Source organism: Polistes fuscatus, unplaced genomic scaffold, assembly GCF_010416935.1.
Source record: "Polistes fuscatus isolate 324 unplaced genomic scaffold, CU_Pfus_HIC Scaffold17, whole genome shotgun sequence".
In the NCBI taxonomy this organism is placed as follows: Eukaryota; Metazoa; Arthropoda; class Insecta; order Hymenoptera; family Vespidae; genus Polistes; species Polistes fuscatus.
This window is the reverse complement of record NW_025113075.1, coordinates 225164-245398: the sequence shown is the minus strand read 5'-3', so window position 1 is coordinate 245398 and position 20235 is coordinate 225164. Positions and strand designations below refer to the sequence as shown.

Here is a 20235-nt window from a genome sequence, read left to right as displayed (position 1 = left end):
TACGTTAGAAAATATATTTTAATTACCTGAGATTAACGGGACGACGTTGTATCCGTGCGATCTCCACAACGGCCAAACCGAAAAGAACGCTGATTCGCTGCTAATCATATTTGGTCTTACATTTCGGACGTCAAGTGACCAATCAGAAATTCCCAATTACCATATAGAAATGTATTTCACGCACACAAGTTTGCCCGTCACACGTACATAACTCGCCTTTCTTCATGACCACTCTAGTCAAGCTTGATATGATAATTTATTTATTAAATAAATAAAAAATTATTTCTATTTTACTATTTAATGTACACGTATCTTGTTAATATTTAAAAAATAACGAAAAGAATAAAGACAATATGCACTATTAACATTATCACACCGCACAGAGAAACACACATAATTTATTTATTAAATAAATCAAAAATCCATTTTATTATTAATTATTAATTATCCAATTAATATAATAATTATTACCTAATCTATTTTTCTATTAGGTGTATACGTTCCTTGTTAATATTTACAAAATAACAAGTAAAATAAAGGCAATATACACTAAAAACTTAATCACATCATAACGTCCTGATTTAAACATTCTTTCAATTTTTATATAATTGTTTAAACTAATGTACATTTGTTTTAACGTTCCTGTGCAGTGGTGACTTCGGGTAATAAAATTTTCGTTCAGAAAAATATCTCATTAAAATTATTTTATATTCAAAGTATGTTAATAAGTATGTAATCTTTGAACCAGTACATATGTGTTTAAACAATCTGAAATATAAGTAGAGTGTATTAGAATATTAAAATAATTGTTAATTAATCGATAAAAATGTCTATTGTTGTCTAAAAGCTAGGAATATATGACGTATGTACCGTCCCCTTCGAAATCCACCGTTGAAATGAGACGTTGTCCTCTATGAAGGTACTTTTATTAAATGTTGTTTATATGACTTTCCTAACGTTACGCATGTGTATAAAAGGAATAATCCATCTAATCAATAAAATTTAAGATTATAACGTTATGATTTTCGTATTTTTATCATTTTTATGTATTTTTTTTATTGCTCCTGCGGAGTGATTGCTTCGAGGGTAAAATTTAGCTGCAATATAAGAAAAGTGCATTAGTGCATTATAATAATTATTAATTAATCGATGCTAGTGTCTATGCAATTTTTATGCAATTGTTTATATAAAACTACACTATAAAGATGTAATTTTTATATATAAATTACAGTTAAGCAATTGTAAATATTGAATGAATACTAACTAATAGAGTAACATGTAAGAATTAAATTACTTTTTCTCGCATTTATTAACGTATATGTAAATGAAAAGAAAAAGTACATTTCTCTAAACAATTATACATTCAATATATTAAAACAATGAATAAACAATATACTAATGGAAAATGTGAAGTTTACCTTTATGATAAAAGATAGCTTAGGTGTTTGCTCGTTTAAATACAAAAAAATATTGCCTGGATTCATTTTAAAATCTTCCAAGTTCTTCTTTTATGTATATACTTGATACATAAAACGATAAGGAAGCCTAATTGATGGTGTGTAATTCCAAATCTTCAAATTCTTGCAAATCTGAAAATCATAGGATTGTATTAGTAAAGTATCAATTTATCCTTGTTAATATTTAAAAAATAACGTGTAAAATAAAAACAATATACACTAAAAACTTTATCGCACTGTACAGAAAAACACACAAAATTTATTTATTTAATAAATCAAAAATAATTTTATTTTCCTATTAGGTGTACACGTTCCTTTATAATATTTAAAAAATAAAGAATAAAATGAAGAGGTTATACACTAAAAACCGCACAGAAAAACACAATTGTATAGAAAAGAAACCACGTTATAGAAATCTTTAAAACAAATGACATAAAGCACTGTAACCATCCTTAAAGAATTAAAATAACAAGAATTTTTCCATATCGATACAGAATATGGGAATTTATACTTTCATAGTTGGCATGAGAGATTTCAATTGTTTTGTTTCAATTTATTTTAATTCTTTAAGGATGGCTATAGTGCTTTATGTCATTTGTTTTAAAGATTTTTATAACGTGGTTTCTTATCTATACGATTGTGTTTTTCTGTGCAATGTGATAAAGTTTTTAGTGTATATTGTTTTTATTTTACACGTTATTTTTTAAATATTAACAAGGATAACTTGATACTTTACTAATATACAATCCTATGATTTTCAGATTTGCAAGTATTTGAAGATTTGGAATATCAAGCACTATTAAACAAATAGTTGCATACTTTGATAAATTCCATAAATATTGTTTAACTGTTACTTTTAATAATTTTAATTCTTCATGATAGAATATTTTTTAGACTGTTCTATGCCTTCAGAAATGATTCCAGGAAATATTGTAACATAATTTTTAGTATGTTTCAGTTTTTCAGACTTTTATTTAATTTTATTTTATTCATCGTCATCCTAAGGGTAGGATACCCATCCTGTAGTCATCAATGAATATTAAAAGTAAGTATATTTTTCTATCAAACACTTCTATGATTACTTTAATGGATTTTTATGATAACGACGATATTAATTGTTCTTTTTCTTTTTCTGTTTCAGAACATCATTGCAATCGAGCGCGTAGGCAATGACTTGTACTCGTGTGTTGCATCGTTAAAGTGTGTGCATTTATAATTTCTTATTTTCGTTTATACCGCGTTGTTAGATTCACGCGAGGTGCATCGCCATGATGCAATTGAGCTTCATCTCATTGGAATGCATTGTAAGTATTTATTTTTATTTACATTTTATTTGATTTTATTTAATATCATATTGGATTATATTGCGGATAACTTATCCTTTTATTCTATTTTATTTTCTAGATATGACAACGGACTTTCTCGTTCTTTTCAAAGATGTAGAATGAATTCTTCGATGGATCTTCTTTAATAGCATAACGAGGAACTCCTCCCATCGTCATGCTGCAACACTTGCTGTGTAAGTGTTTTGGAGTCATCGCAGAACTTCTAATGCTAACTGTTCATATTTCATATATGCGTCATTTTAATTTTAAAATGCCACGTATATGTGATATGACAGGTGGTAACAGATGAGTTACTTCTTATTTAAGCTGTTTTATTATTTGTTTATCTTATTTTAATATGATACTATAAGAAGTTTCGTATATATTCTGATTTTGAGAAATATTGTATTTGTATCAAAAATATCAATTAACGCGAACATTTGAGGCAATTAGGTACTCCACAAATTTTCAAACTTATTTTTCGTGAAAACAAAGCCTCATATGACAAAATTGTATTCTACGTTTGGGACTTAGTTGTTCATGTAGAATCACCTTCTGTTCTCTTGTACCACTAATTAAAGAACACCCTGTATATACAGAGTACTCGTATATGGTACATATGCACAGTATATTGCAGTAGATATATACATTTAACAAAGTATTAGTTTGAGTACATATATGCACCTATCTACGTGTCTCGTAATACCTACGTGTTATATTAAAGCTCGTGCTTGAATTCGAAGTTCCCGCAGTTAAAGCGAATACGAATCCGCGAGTTTTAATTTGATTTTCGTGAATTCAGACCTGTTATATCACTATGTAGATCGCGTTCTATAATCTGACGTAACAGTTCAAATTGTATCTGGGTTTCGTGCAAAAGACTCGAATAGAAATCATCGAGAAGAAATTGAACCCTTTGCATTCGAGAGATTACTTTTGGTCACCACTCGGTTTAACACAATAATTCGAGCAATAACGATGTTTATTTAGGTTTCATTTGGGCAATACCATTTCATGAATGCCTTTAACAATACATGCGTGCAAAATAAATTATTTTAAAATTTATATTTTAATATCTTCCAAATGGTCACACACGATCGTAAGAAAGAATTCTAATTTGTAATATAATATAAAAATTATATTTATTACGATATATAATCTTTCATATATTTATGTATGCGTGTGCATGTATACATGTATACATGTATTTATTTATTATTAATCGCATATTTAATCCGATATATCAGTCTGTTAGCAGATAAAATATTTTTCAATGTATAGATATCGAGAAGAGAAAAATCCAGTTGAAATCAGGCCAATATTCGATGTTAGATTATTAACGAACGACAATTGTTGTTGAATGTGGGTAAAGGGAAAGAGCGAAGGGACATTTGAAATTTCCAATGGCTGCCAATGTGCTCGTACACGATTGTTCTCGTTTAACCGGTATATCCCAGCCCAGATTGTATCTCCAGCTGACGGTGAAATTTACATTTGTCGTGCATACCGAATATTTTTTCTCTCACTCTATACCTACTACCAGCAATATTCTGACTCTTTCTTTAATTTCTTTCTGTGTTTCCAATAAAATTTTCCAGCTGTACTCTATCGCCTCGCGTGTTGTAACTTTTGAGAGAAGTAAAGATGGTAGAAATGAAATTTTCTGTTTTCTTTACTTTTGATTATTTCATTTCTTTTGTAGATTTCGCGTTATCATACATTCGAGATAATTGTCGAAAGAGAACTAGCATCGAATGATCTAATAGAAACTAATGGCGATTTACGGCGCTGAAAATTTCGAAGGAAGCGTCCTTTCGCTTTCTCCTCAGACTTCCAAAACTCGCTGAAGAAGCTTTTCATAAAAACTATTCGTGCACCGTCGTCCCCTTCTTTCTCTTCTATTTATACCCTTCCTCTTACTTCTTCAAAGTTGCTACCATTTAATTCAACCTTCGTAAACTCTTCCGATGCTGAGTCTGCGGTTTATGATAATGGTTGCTGGTTTTACTTTCTCTCTCTCTCTCTCTCTCTCTCCCTCATTTTCTCATTTTATTTCTTTCCAACAGCTTAATACTATGACAGGGACAGACAGATATCTAAAATTATAAAGTCTTGCTCGATAGAAAGCTCAAGAGTTTCAATAAAGCATAACCGATTTCCTTGCGAAGAAGCTTATCCTTAGTAACGATTTTTCGTAAGATATAGTATCCATTTAAATGGGAATTTCGCTAAAGAATGCTAAGATCTTTTAAACCAGGTGTAACTATATACAGGATTATTCAGAAAAGATGGAAGATTAGTTTATGTTCATATTGATGAAAAGTGGTTTGACTTCAATTAAAATGACTTTGTGTATTTTAAATTTTGTTGGTACTCGATAAGGGTTTGCAAGTAACAACAATAGATAGGAAGTTGCGTTAGTTGGTGACACGAATCCAACGCAACGGGAAGAGAAAAAAGGGTCGAGGATTGAGGGTGTATGCGTATGTGTTGTAGGAACGTGCCAAATTAAAAAGTCGTTTCGTCTCATGGTATCTCGCGTTACTTTCGTTGGCACATCGCGTACGAGCTTGGTCGAGTACTACACGGCACGTTACCAACAAACGAACGACTCGACTTCTGAAAAACGAAGAGTCTCTACGTGCGTTAAATACAACGAGATTCTATGTTTCTTCTTCTCTTTCTTCCTTTCTTTCTTTCCTTTTTATTTCCTTTTATTTCTTTCTTATTTCATTCTTATTTCATTTCGTTTTATTATTTTTCCTTTTCTCTCTTTTTCTATATTTTTCATTGTAGACTCTGTTGAACTTTTCGACGATAGCCATCACAACTCGACGATTTCATATTATACAAGTTTATTATTAATTATCGTACTAACGCGTCAATAAATACTTCGGATGAAAAGGATATTAGTGAGTGGTCTTAGATCCGCGAGAAAAGAACAAATTCGAAAAATAAAAATAAAAATAAAAAAGAAAAGAAAGCCCTGGCTGGTTATACTCGTAGAGAAATGGTGTTTCCCGCTTCGTATATTCAAGATGCAACGTTTTATAATCGTATCGTAGTAATAGAATTAAGAAGTACTCGACCAGATGGCAGTTTAATTAGCAAGTTCCTCGGTAGGTAGGTAGGTAGGTAGGAAAATACTGCATACTTCCATCTTGGTAGAAACAAACGAAACAACATTTCGTCCGTTAACGTCTTAACGTCGCCGAGTTGAGTTTCACAAGGAACAATACAGTCTCTAGCGTAATTGTACTTTCTTAAAAGATCTTCGAGAGATTGCCGGAAATATATACACGATTTGCCTGGGCCACCCTTTAGACCCCCAAGCCCCTCCTCCGTATCCCTCCCCTGAGAAAACTTCGCTCGGGTATTACAAGGAAGCTAAAGTTGTAGCCCACGGGCCCCCGTCCTATGTACTACTTCTTGGCCACTTTAATCTGAACTTTACGATAAAGAGATTGCATCGGACGACCGACCTACGACTACCACGACAGAAATGCTCAGATGAGGGGAAAAGGGCTAAGAACTTGCTGCTTTCTATACTTCAGTGGTTTTCAAACACTAGAGGAAGAACCCTTTCGGGTGGGTTAAAGGATACATGACGAAAGTCGCTAATAAGTCAATTTTACAACTTTTAACAAAGTTAAAGTCTTAAAAAAGACTAATTTGTCTAATTCAATGTTTTATTACACACATACTAATATAATTGTAATGAATTTGGTAGATTTAGATAATAGAAAAGGATAACAATTATTCGTAATTGACACTAACTGCTACGTTTAAATGCTAATTAGATTTGTTTTAATATTAGTTGGAAAAATATGACCAAAATTATGCATCGATTTGATAATATAGATTACAGTTTGAAAGCCACTGATGTTGCTACTTGGAAAAAGAAAATGTGACATTCGAGGTTTCTCTTATTTCTCCAATGATCGTGGACATTATGTGAGGAATATGTGCACTGAGACGAGTTTATCAAAGTCTCTTACAATCTCTGACTTATTTTGAAGAAGGAATTCGCACAAACGCTATTTTATCAAAGCTGTCTCGAGCAAATTACAATGTTAAATAATTTTTTATTGAATCATACGAAGAGGTTTATTTGAAATCTATACGAAAAATCGTTAGACAGTCTAGTAAAATGTTCTATTACATTTTCAAATCTAATATTATATCAATTTATATTGTTTATTATTTTTCACTTATGAATTTATCATATGCGATTATTCCTATGTGATAACTCGTGTTTTTTATTATTTTATTTTAAAGTGAAAAAGTACAATATTTATGTATTTTGACAAAATACTCGCGAAGTCCTTACATTTTTGAATTCGTTTATTTTTCTCGATCGTCATAGCGAGACAAAGAGTAGAAAAGAAGGGAGTTAGAGAAAGAAAAGAGAGATAGTAGCTGTGACAGCGAAAACGTAACATTAAGCTCGCATGCGAGGTAGACAATGTCGAGCTTTTTCACGCTTTTATTCTTATTTATTTATTTACATGTGCGCGAGCTTCGCTGCAACGAAACTGTTACCATCCATCGAGGTAATCCTTATATTTTATTGCGAAAAATATTAAAGAGAACAAAAGGATCGTTTTTGTAATTTACTATTTAAGGATTAATCAAATAATCTAAAGTAATACAAGTATTTTGAAAACAATCAAATCTAGTGGGCCAAAGTCGGGTAATATACAAAGCCAAGCTATTTGTTCATTTAAGCAATTTTTCATTGGTCCTGCGTAATGTATTGGATAATCATCCAACAACTGCAACCAGTGATACTTTGAATCTCAGACACCTTGTATAGAAAATTATACAGAGAAGGCATTAGATCCCTTCTATAAAATATTTCATTCGCGATGCTTTTCTAGTGCATGTAGGTAAGCACTAAAAGAAATGTATGTGTTATACGCGGAAGTGTTGTCGTTTATGTCGAAACGTTGATGGTCCTTTCGAAGATCCATTCTGAGTTTCGTGATGTTGCTCGGGACAATGTCGATCGATTCTGTTATGGAATTTTCTCGTCGTTCCACCGGGACCTAATACTAGAGAGGAAAATTTCCTCATTCTATTTGAAAATTCACCGAGTTTCTTTACAAACGAAACCTATGCTTTCCATTTTTCTCGTTCAACCTCCAACGAGATAAATAACGTTTCTTTTCACGTGTGTGCGCGTGCATGAATCATTCGTTGATTTGTCTATACATACTTCAACGTATACTTACTTAATAGATTGAAATCGAACAACATTTATAAATAAAGTTTTTACGTATGTATATACCGAGTGTTCTAAATAAATTGTCGTACATTTTTATTCTTAAAAAATGTCATTTTTGTAAGACGAAAGTCAACTGATTTTTAAAATTGGAATTTATGGTATTTATTAGTTTTTATTTTAATGGAAAATTTTAAGGTCATTTTAATTACAACTTTGATTTTTTTCTAATGGCAATTTATTTACAGAGGATAAATAAGTAACTATTATTTGATATATTTTTCTATATTGTTCGATTTTCAAAGATATTTGACAAAATATTTATTTGTCGCTTTATTTTGAACACCCGATAAATGTGCATATATCGTGAATATGTGCTCGTGTAGCAAAACAAAACTACTTGTCGTTCTATAGAATCTCGAGGGAACTTTAAAGGATAATGTGCGAGAGGATTCTCGAAAGGTTCTGCGCGAAGGAATGAGTTTCTTTATTTAAGAAAATATTTTCCAGCGAATATATAGTTGTTAGTAATGTTTCAGTATGTCATTGTATAATTATTAGTTTTTAGCCCACAAAAAAGCATATAGGATTTTAGCAAAAAGAAATTTCGGGATGAACTTGCGAGTCATGTTTTCTTGCTGATCGTTAATGAAATTAGTTTGGATTTGGAAACTTGTCATAAGTTGAGTGAAATTTGGGTTGCGAGGAGAGGGAATAGAAGAGGGTCTAATATAAGGTTCGAACTTGTAAAATAGATCTTGTATACAGTTGCGCGTGCAAGAGTTTCGAGCCATTCTATTTTTGCGTTCCCACCACTATGTTAAATTTGGTATCTTACATTATATTTGGTACCTGTTGGACTTCTTACGTACTTCCGAATAATTGAAATTAAAATTCATCGAAAAAAAAACAACCCAATACTTTTCCACACCGTCGTAACTCGTTGCACGCATTACGCAAAAAATACGTCATGCAAAAAAATAATATTTCACGCTATTATCCATATTTCAGCTCTCTTAAATATTTGAAACGATTAACCAGTAGAGGAATGAAATATTTGAACAAATAAATGACAAAAATAGGATGACCCAAAACTTTTGTACGACACTCTGTATACCGACTGTAAAAAGGTGCCATCTGTCGTTAGTATCATCAAGCTGCAGTTGCTTCTTGACTGACATGCATTTCTACTTTATCCGTTTGGGAAAATGTTTATTTATATAATAATCATTATTATTGATTGATATTTTCAGTTTAACGTTTACAGTTATTTTGGATAAGTATCTTTAGGTATCAGAAATATTTCATTACGACAATCGAATTTTGCAATTTTTCAGTTCGGAATAATAAAGCACAGAACCAATAAAAGTGTTTCTTTTCTCTCTCTCTTTTTTCATTGAAACGTAATTTAGAGAGGCATATAGAAAAATTTGATTCATGTTTTGCGAAATTAGGAACGAATAACCCGTATATTAGAATTTTATTATTCCTTGCACGGTATCGCACGTTCCTAACTAGTATTCTGGAAAAATGGTGCTCGTAAACTTATCACAGTGGTAAAATGAAACGATATCGTAGTACATATAATATAACGCGACATTTGTAACAGTTAATATGATTTTACGTGGTTACTGTGCGAATGCTTTTTATTTGCGACCCGAACGAGAATAGAAAGAAATTCATTTGGAGGTAAATAAAATGACGACGAACATCGCGATTTCGATACTTCGTTATTGCACGCTGATGATGATTTAACCAGAAAATATAGCTCCTGATTAATATTAAATAAAATTGAGCTCGTTAAAATGCTTGCTCCATTAAAGAGTCGGTGGTAGGTAACTATTCGCCACTAGCCACTGAAATTAAAGTCGCCTGGTTCGTAGAATCATCTCGTCATTTTCCTCTCATATTGTTATGCTCTCTTCCTTTCTAATTAGACTTGAAAGCTACGGAAAATCTATACTCGGTGGATGGGGCTCGGCAATACTCCATATTGCCTAAGCAATACGGATCTAATAACGTCATTAATGTCAAAGGTCGTAGATGGTAGTAGTTGGTAGTAGTTGGTAGTAGTTGGTACATAGAGGCATTCGCGACATCCGCGTGGCTGGCGTTTGCAAAGAGATACCATGCGATCTCGATATGGAATCCAACGCGGTCGAAGATGTTACCGAGATTTGCCGAGGTGACAGCACATCCTGCAAGATCTAGGAAGGAACGATCGTAATCCAAGACCAATCAAGTCCGTTAATTAGCGACTAATTAACTATCCCTTAATAACTCTCTCTCGCATCCTGTTATTAATGCGTATCTTTCGATAACGTCAGAATTCAGGAAGATAGTCGATGTACCAGCTGAATCGAGAAACGTTGCAGCGGAAGAAACTCGTTCTACTAAATCGAGAATTATAGAGTACATAATTATAGTACATAATTATAGTATAGTCATTTTTTCGGTAAGATATCGTTTATGTTGCTTTTCGAATGAAACATGTATACATAGTCCGAAACTTCAAATCCTAACATGGAATTTAAAGAAAAGTAATTAAGAACAAAGTCTAATCATCATGAAACGAAATCTATTTTATATTTTCGTGGTAGTCAACTTTTGTTCGTTTGAATTATTTCTCGGTTGTTTTTGACGATGAAGTTGTTCTATCATCTTAACAGCTTCCGAGCCTTTAAAAATTTGTTGATGCTCAGTATCGATACTCGTTCCAATAACATCACCAGATTCGTGGAATGCTTTGTCCGATAAATTAGAAATTAAGATTTCTTCGTTGTAAGGTGCTTGAAGCAATACAACGTTTCCTTCCGGAACCGAATCCTTGATTATCGAGCCAGGCTTTGGCGTAGTAACATTTTTCTCACCGAATTCGCAAGTATTTTTTCTATCGTTCTCCTTCTCTTCCTCTTCCGAATTAATTACCCAATCGCGTATGAATCGTCGGAAATCATTCGATTCATTTTTATCGGCGCTTCTATCCGTGATTTTCGTCGAAGCACGAATACTTTCAAGATAACGTGCCAGTTCTAAATCAACAAACCGATCGATCATTCTACGACGATCATCTTCCGATAAATTTTCATCGATCTCGTTATCCTCGATCAATTCTTTTCTCGGAGAATCACGAGTTTTCTTATCGCAGATCTTTTTACAAGGCCTCTTACCTGAAAATCAACAAGAACTAAATCATTAATAATCTTTCTTAAAGATCATTTCGTGAGAAAAACTGACAACATTTTTCGAATTTTTACAGTAAATAAGGAGATAAAAAGAACGTGGAAGTTAAAAGTAAAAGAAATCAATTTTCCGTACCAATGCATTCCTCCGTTTGTTGCGGCACGCGACCCTGACAAGCATCGAAATTCGCTTGAATGGCTTCCTCATCGGGTTTCCCGCTCATTCTCATACACTGGATTTTACGATGCCTCGTGCCTTTGTTACCGTCGCATGCGTTACACTTGCTCCATTGACTTACTCTCCACCTAAAGGGAAGGTATCATTCCGAAAGCATCAATTTGCGCAGTTAACATTCGAAAAAAAAAAACAATTATAATGAATAGTTTAATGTTCCAAATACCAATAAGAATTCATATTTCTATATGAGAACTGGGAAATAACAAAAATGATCTTTTTCAATGAAATTTAATTACTTTGCAGCACAGGGATCCTGATTGCAAACTTGGCTTTTTGCTTCTGGCACGGGAATACCATTGCAAAACGATGGACTAACTTTTCCACTGTTTTCTTCGACACAAGTTGGTTCGGACACCTGCATTGATCGTAATATAATTGTAATCGCGTCAATTTTTAAATAACAAAATTCGAAAATTCTTTCACCTTTTATCATAAAAAATTGGAAATACATATGAGAGAACGAAATGTTAAACTTGTTGACTCGCGAGTCTCTCGGTAATATCGAAATACGATCGTTCTTTGAACGTTTACACTAGTAAATACATATTTACGTTACCATCGAACCTCCACCACATTTGGCATTGCATTCCGACCACTCGAGAAAATCCCACATATATTTCGGTGTGTGAGACACGTTCGACGACGATCCAATCGAGTAGCCATAGTGAATTCCTGGATTCAATTTCGGAGTGAAAAACACATACTGAAAGGATACACGAGAAAAGAATTATTATTTCTTCTTTTTTTCGATTTCTCCTTTGAAACAAAGATAACATTGCTTACGTTTTATCTACGTCATACTATCAAAAGTATTTGGACATTACAAGAAATTATTTAAGGTGTTTAGTCGATCAATTCCACTTTTCGAATTAATAAATGACCCATTTCGAAAAGCAATAACCAAGTTTATTACTTAACAAACAACCGAAATACGAAGTTATAAGATTGATCATTCCGCGGTGTTCAAATATTTTTGAAATTCGCCGAATGTACCTCGAGATCGATATCTTCGGTGATGGGACCTTTTATAGCAATTTCTTCCTTATTAGGTTCTGGACGTGTGTAAATAAGCATCGTACCAGCACATTCATAGTCGCCACTCCTTTGTTCTCGACTAATAAAATAAATCGTTTCTCTGATCGATTGTTTCCACCTTTCGCTTATTATGAGATCTTATCAAACGTGTATCATAAGTACAGTTATTTGAAATGTTCTACACTTTTTCATTATGATCTTTGCATTTTGTACACTTGCAAGTGTGTTGACACTTTGCAATTGCAATAGTTCATAACTTTGTAATAACTTTTTTCTCTTATTTCTACTAGTAGAATATGCTCCCGTAGTTTGGCCAAAAAAATCCGGAACACTCCGCATATTTAATATAAGACTAACAAATAAGATAGTCACTTACCTGCCACCATTCAAACAATACTTCTTGTCTTTAGTCGTTTTCACCGCGAATATATTGTCGGCAGGTTTCTTTTCCATTAGTAATATACTTCGAGCACCACTTGGCACTGTTACGATCTTCACGTAAGCTAGATAAACAATTTGTTATAAATATCTACTATGCGCGATACTACTATGCGTGTTTTAAACGAAAATCCTGACTTTACCTGCTGTAGGATGCTGTTCGTCAAAATCACCGTCAATTAATTCGCATTTTGTTCCGTCACCATTACAAATGCCACATCTGTCATCGATTGCATCCGAATCAACCACCCAGTTGCAGCCTACTTTCTGAAATATTTTTTAGTTACGAAAAATATAATTATTGTAGCACATTTGTCACAAATGTTAGCCTCCTACTCGCAAAGTGAACCAAAATTTTGTATAATACATACAAATGAAATGATCTTCTTAGTAATTTTTAATCTAATAATAAGTTTAATTTTTAATTTGATTATTTATTTTCCAATTAATAGAATAAATAAGATTGGATTTAGCGATCTTACTCTACAAACGCCGGCAATGCACATATAATTCGTGCCAGGTTTGCAAGGAGTCGAATCGTTTGCGGAAGGGGATAGTTTGCTGTAAACCATTTTTTCGTTGATACAGTACAGTGCACAACTATTTAGCGTTTCGGTCATATATGGCGTCCATTGATGAGTCCCATCGGTCATAACCGACTGATCGTTGTACAGGGAACATTGAGTTGCACGGAACGATGGTTTTTTTGGATCGCAAGGCTGGAAAATCCACAAAAATTCAATCGAATAGGAAATTTCTAATTTCAAATAGAAATTATTTTCACCGTGTTTTATTTAATACAAAATTTACCGTGGTGTTGCAAGTGGTGTATCTTTTCCTCTCGCCAACGCAATATCTACCACCATTTGCCGGGACTGGTTTGTCGCATTCTCTCTCGGAAAATTTGATACCTCCGCCGCAAGTTCTGCTGCAAGAACTCGTGGAACCCCATTCGCCCCATCCACCGTTCACTGCAGCGGGCCGGGAACCCATGTCCACGCAATTCTTATGAATGCACCACTGAACCCAACAAATTTTATATTTATATACTTATATTTCCTTTTTATTTTTGTTATTTTTCATTATAAAGTTAGCCAAAAAGGTTTGTTCGTCTTTTCCTCTTAGATGCCTTCGGGGTCGCATTACTCGCGTACGTTTTAAACACGACATATCATAGAGTAATTAAACCAAAAATTAATCTATATAATAAGTGAAAACTTATTGGACAACTTAATAAATAAATTCTAAATATGAAATAGAATAAATTCAAATGGACCTTATTCTCGCCGCATTTTGTTCCATCAGCTTTCGGTGTTCCGATGGAATAGCAGCTTGAGTTGGACAAACACCAAAGAGCGTTACAGTCGCTGAACTGGAATATAATTAGGCATGCAAATGCACTAACCGAGAATAATCGAATCAGTTTAAAAGAACAGATGCAACAAGATGCTATGCAAAGTAACAAGACATTTGAAGTGAATGAGAGAGAGATAGAGAGAGAGAGAGAGAGATAAGACAAAGTTTCAGATAATTTCACAAGTTGGAATTTGGCATTTGTTTAACGACACAAGACTATATTCAAAGTTAGAGTTGCATTTTCGTATGATTAACCAGCTTAAATTGAAGTTTTTTATTAGTATAATCATTTAAAATAAATTGTACACATTTGAAAAATGTTGAATTATTTGATTTACAAATTTAGTAAATTCAACTCTTTATCGAAATCGTGTCAAATTGTTGAATATAATTTTGCGTTGTAAATAAAATATGTTAATGAATACGTAATATTAATAAAAATATGTTACCCCTCTAGATGAACAGGGCGTTGAATCAGGAAAAAGCTGCCGACATTGAAAATCAGTACCGTACATAGCACCGGGTAACATGTTTGGAAAGGAATACTTGGCGTCGGGACTTTTAGGATCATCGTTTAAACATTCACCCAGGCCACTCCTTATTATCATATATAACATAAACTTAAATTTCAATGACGATGATTGCGTTTTGTTGAAAAATGAGCTTACTCTAAGAATGAAGTTATAAATCTTCTACTGCAGGTCGACCATCTGATCGTGAAGATGAAGACAACAGGGGACATGACGAAATAACTTCCGTCTTTGTCTAGTTTCGGACAGCCGCTTATTTTTTCGTCATCGTGAGAGCAACCCATTCTGAAAAAGAAATATAATATAAATGAATATAGAATTAGTCTATTGTCATAATTATCGATAGAAATGTTGAAAAGTTAATCGGTAAAAGTTTGAAAATAAACGTACACGTGACCAACTTCATGCGCGATCACAACTCCAAGCAACAATCCGTTATCCTCGTTGATGCAAGCAGCTTTGGCAGGATTGCAGGCAGTAGCGACATAAGCCAAACCCATCAAATCGCAATTATCCGTACAAATGTCATACCTTAAAGTTAATTATAAGAATATAATCATTCGTAAGATTTGATTAAGAAATGATTACATTGGTACACATTCGCTATCCATACGATGTGACTCATATACAACTTGTCAGAAATCAACAACTTATCATTGATTATAATTAACATTTATTTGTTACTTCCTATCATTTGATATCTCGACCAGTCGCCATGATGTCGACTCGCAACTGGTTTACATTCTGATTTATATGTGACTCACCGGGACAGCAAACGTAATGAATATTGGACGATATATGTAGGATGTTTCATTTTTATCCCACCAAGTGTGGTGTCAACATAATTTATGATTAATAATAAGAAATCAATTTGATATAATCATAAACTCGAAAATGCTTTATTACAAAGTTAAAAAACAAATATCAAAATTATAAATGATTCGATTCTTGTTTGATTTTGCATTGAAACATTACCGATATTTCATTGTGCGAGAGATATTGTATTAACGATCATTCTAACGACATACGCATATACGTAAAATGTATAAATCGTTACCGAGTCACGAGTACCCCAACGTCAAAGTGATTAGGATGTTTATGATCTTTCGGATTCATTTTGTCCGCCCATACGGCAAAACTCGCGAGTGTTTTTTCGGCTTCTGGACTTATGTACAAGTCTATCTATATATTGTAAAGAAAAATGATCGAATAAAAATCAAAATACAGTATACGTATAACGGTAAGTCCTGTATAACACGGTTAATGCATTACGCATATAGTTTGAATTCGTATTGAATTTTTCAATCCGGGAAATTCCTACATTTTACTATTATTAGTTGGTTGAATTATTTAGTTGGATGAAAAAGTACGCGTCGTCCAACTGTTGTCTCGCGCACGGTCCTTTTTTACATTGCAATTTTGGATGTAATCGGAAAATTTGAAACAAGTTGTAAAAATTGCCACTGCAAGAACTCGTGTCATACGGAAATGAAAGTAATCTCTTCGTTATGGCGATCTCCATAAGAAGGTTACGCGAGAGATGAAAAGATGAAAAAATCAACGATACCTCTTCTTTTTCTTTTTCCAAATAAATCATACGCACTACGACGATATCGATCTGATTACCGCTAGAACTATCGTGATAATAATCCGATACCATATTCATGATCGTCAACAAGTATTGCTCGTAGTTGGTGTTATTATGAAAATCGAGAAATTTTCTGTCGGCTATTAAACCGATTTCGATGTAACGATGAATGCTGTGAGTGCCCGAGGCTACCTCTCGTTTCGATCCCAAAGTATTGTTTTTTTCTATTCGATGTTGTAATTTCGTCAACTGTTCCGCCCATGAACTTTCCCAGTCGTCTACGAATAATTATATTCGTTTATTATCTAATTTACGCGATACGCGATTAAAAACTATCGATAAAGGTAGCAATTAAATGTAATTAAACATAACGAGGTGGAAATGACGAACCTTTAGTTCCACAATGTCCTTTCGCTAAATTGTTTTCGTTGTTTTGTTTTTCATGAGGCGCATCTCTCTTATAAGCTATGTGAACATGTTGACCATCCAGTTCAGGCTTGACTTCGTTCATCGGCTCGATGAAATATCGTCCATGATTAGTTTGCACATAGCCAGCCTGCACGCGATCAACGTGTCATGTTACCGACTTGTCCGATATAATAACCGTTATTAGAAATAAGGAAGCACGAATAAGTTAGTCGTTGACTTTCGTAGTCTACAATAAACGCCAACCTTTACGCGACTTGGCCGCGTTGTCTCAAAGGCTAATCATTATCATTAAATCTTCCTCGATGTACCAGAGTTTAAATCGCGAAATTTTCATCGGAAAAATGATAGGTTGGAGATGTAATTATTTATTAGGGATATCGGAAAGCATTTACGTTTTTATTAGAAAATTAATCGCTAAGAGAAAACGTCTCGTCAAATTTCGATTAATATAAAAGAAGATTGATCGGTGTCAATATTTGTACGAATCAAAAGTTCGTTTAAGAGTTTATCGTACAAATTAATATTCAAGGTATGCAATCGTCGTCGTAACGTTTTACCTCTCGGCAATCTTACTCACACGTGTCCTGACACAAGCAAGATATCTTACGAGCCACGAACGCGGACGTTAATTATCGTAACGCATTTGCATAGACTTTTGCATGTTGCATTTCCTCCCCTCCTACCCCTTACCCCTCTTCCCTTTCTCTCTCTCGAGTTATCTCGTACGTTAGTACATTCATCGTTGCAACGCAAGCAATCGACGCACAATCTGAATGCAATATCAATCTCGTGGCACAATGAACGTACAAGGCTCGTCAGTGTTATGTTTAGAGTGGCATGTGTCGGCGAATTTGCAATTGCAGTAATGGCGTCTGATTGCAGACGACGAAGGCGAAGACGAAGACGATGGCGACTCGCAGTAACACTAGCGACCATTTCCAAACCAGTAGGTACTACTTGAAACACTAATCAAGCCTCTTATTATACACTTAAATGCATGCAAATGAATATTACTCATTTGCATATAGATCGACGATGTTGCGGCACAATGTCAAGTCGATTCCGATGTGTCTGCCGATCGTAAATTTCGGATTAAAAGCGTCGTCGGTACTCCTACGCGCCGTGCTTAACCTTGTTAGTTCTACTCGCATCTGCGTACTCTTGGCTGACCGCCGCCATTTCGAATAACTCATTTGCTTGCTACTTTACGTTTTTCATCTTTCTTTCAAAACGAAAAACACCTATGCGTTTTACGAACTTTTCGCGTATACGACAACAGAGGGTGCTCGATGTATAGTCAAATTTATACGAAAGGATTACAAAAGAACAATTGTATCGAACGGTCAAAAATAAAATAGTAAGTTGTATGAATACTACGAACCACACCATCGCAAAGGGACAAAGCTGCTCTGGAATTGTCGTGGCCTCTGATGATACCCCTATAGTGACACTGTTGATCCGAGGTTCTTTTAAATCTCAAAGCCTCGTTGAGATTACCGGCAATTCCAATACCAGAGGATCGTGTTTCAATGACCATTTGTGGTGAAATGAATTCATGATACGGGCTCAACTCCACGTGGTGATCGATCCCGTTAAAGGGCAACACTAAATGTAAAAGGTAAGGGTCCACGGATCTTTTGGTTCGTTCATTGATTTCTCGACGATCGTAGAAATTCGGAAGATTGTAAGTATCGAAACTACCATCCTCGAAGACTCGACGCGGTATTAGAATTTCTGCTTCGTGTACGTTCCTTGTATATCTAATCGAAAATTTTGATAAAAATTTCCTTTCGTTGTAATATATGATAAAATATAGGACAGAATCCCATTAATGATAATATGAAATCTTATGGTCGAATATACGGAGAGGAACGAAGAAATAATTGGTAAACGAACGCACTTACCTACCATGATACACGTTTTCTGATTTCCCTGTAGGATCATCTAAAAGAACGAGTTCCGTTGCAAGCAAAAACGTAGCCAATGTCAAAATGTACTTCATGATGTCTGTCGATCTTTGACAAACGTCTAAAGTTTGTGGATTTTAACGAACGAGATAATCGAGTTTCGTTTGTTTCTAATTTTCGATTGATATTATCCATGCAACGAAAAAAAGGAATGTATAAATAACGAAGGGTCAAATCGAAAGTAAGAGAGATATATTTTCATTTTGTTCAAGATTCCGATTAAATAAATATTAAATGAACTCCGATAAACTGGTGATATTTAATAATATGTAGCTCGGTATCTTCCGCCAGGCTTTATTCGTTGAGAGCAAACCTTGCAATCCTTTTTAACTTCTATTAACATAACATGTAGCTTTTCATTTTATTAAAGCCTTCGACATGCTGGACTCGGAACTTTTTTAGCCCTCCTATACGCGTAGTAGAGACGCAGTGCACTTCTATTATAAATAAGTATTACAAAATGTAATAATACTCGCATTGTTTCGATGTCATTTCTTATCAAATTATTCGCTATTTTCGCATATAAACTCAATGGAATGTTTCAAATAAAAAGACGAGAATCGTGCTTTATAATTTGAAAAATGTTCTTACGAATAAGACTGATAATATTTCTCGAAGTTTACCAACCACACGGGTAATCATCGTCGCGTATTCATCTTATTAACTGGCCAGCAAAGTGGCCAGTTAGTAAGGAATAAATTTGCTCCTGTAATTGATTCTTAAAAGCGAAATTATGTGGTACTCGAGGTACGCATAACAGTATTCCCTACAACAGAATAACGAACGATACCACCGTAAACAACGAAGTATCAAAAAGTAGAATAAAGTATTAAAGACAAATTTACAAATAATAATAATTTCTTTGTAATACGTTAAAAAATATTAGCGATCGTTACATTCGAGTACGTAACTATTATAATTTGTTATATTTCGGTATGTTTTTCATTTGTTTTTTATAGTACGCGTCAATAAGCAAACGATACTCCCTCCTATCGACGATAGGATATCATCGTGTCATCGATTTAACGACGATTCAATTTTTCACTTCACCGACGTGCAAATTTCCGTTATTGGTTACAGTCCACGTACGACAAGTGAGCGTCCATAAAACACAAACGTTTTATCGCTCACGGCAGGAACAAGCACCGAAAATTTAAATATGTCACGTATCCAACACTGCTGATACTAGAAGAGAATGATTTTTCAAATTTCCCGAAGGTTATCCAAGAGAATATCGCGTGAAACGTAAAATGAATTCAAATAAATTGGAAATCTCGCGCTAACACTCCTGGACTGTGAAATGTTTGCTTTTTTTTTTCTTTTAATAAACAAAACACGGTAGCAAATAGGTAGTATCGAAAGTTTTGGGGAAAAATTTCATAACGAATTTAAACGTATAAATTGACTATTGAGAAAAAATCAAAGTAACTTTGTACAGACTTTCCGATATCTTAATATTTCCATTA

At 33.9% G+C, this 20235-nt stretch overlaps 2 protein-coding genes across 2 annotated transcripts in view; one reads left to right on the top strand and one right to left on the bottom strand.

Annotated features, from left to right (window-relative positions):
* Positions 1 to 2907: 2907 nt before the first annotated feature.
* LOC122515035 (A disintegrin and metalloproteinase with thrombospondin motifs 18-like) overlaps positions 2908 to 20235 on the top strand; it is a 47292-nt gene continuing 29964 nt past the window's right edge. The window contains exon 1 of the mRNA XM_043632169.1: positions 2908 to 2976. The gene's annotated coding sequence lies outside the window, so the exon portion shown is untranslated. The remainder of the gene's footprint in view (positions 2977 to 20235) is intronic.
* Positions 10568 to 18804, bottom strand: LOC122515307 (A disintegrin and metalloproteinase with thrombospondin motifs 7-like). Its single transcript, XM_043632622.1, has 18 exons — positions 18707 to 18804; positions 18184 to 18562; positions 16764 to 16929; positions 16353 to 16651; positions 15843 to 15967; positions 15176 to 15316; positions 14924 to 15070; positions 14705 to 14852; positions 14176 to 14271; positions 13710 to 13919; positions 13382 to 13618; positions 13043 to 13166; positions 12838 to 12964; positions 12420 to 12540; positions 11983 to 12129; positions 11663 to 11781; positions 11325 to 11494; positions 10568 to 11176 (listed from the first exon to the last, which is right to left on the bottom strand). Exons 1-18 carry the CDS (start codon positions 18802 to 18804, stop codon positions 10590 to 10592), a joined length of 3441 nt encoding a protein of 1146 aa, XP_043488557.1. The 3' UTR covers positions 10568 to 10589.

Coding starts and splice junctions, on each gene's coding strand:
- LOC122515307 (XM_043632622.1), bottom strand. CDS start 18,804: ATGAAGTACATTTTGACATTGGCTACGTTTTTGCTTGCAACGGAACTC. Junction 14,272..14,704: donor CGCCCTGTTCATCTAGAGGG/GTAACATATTTT, acceptor ATTATATTCCAG/TTCAGCGACTGTAACGCTCT. Junction 13,920..14,175: donor CAAAATGCGGCGAGAATAAG/GTCCATTTGAAT, acceptor TGTTGGGTTCAG/TGGTGCATTCATAAGAATTG.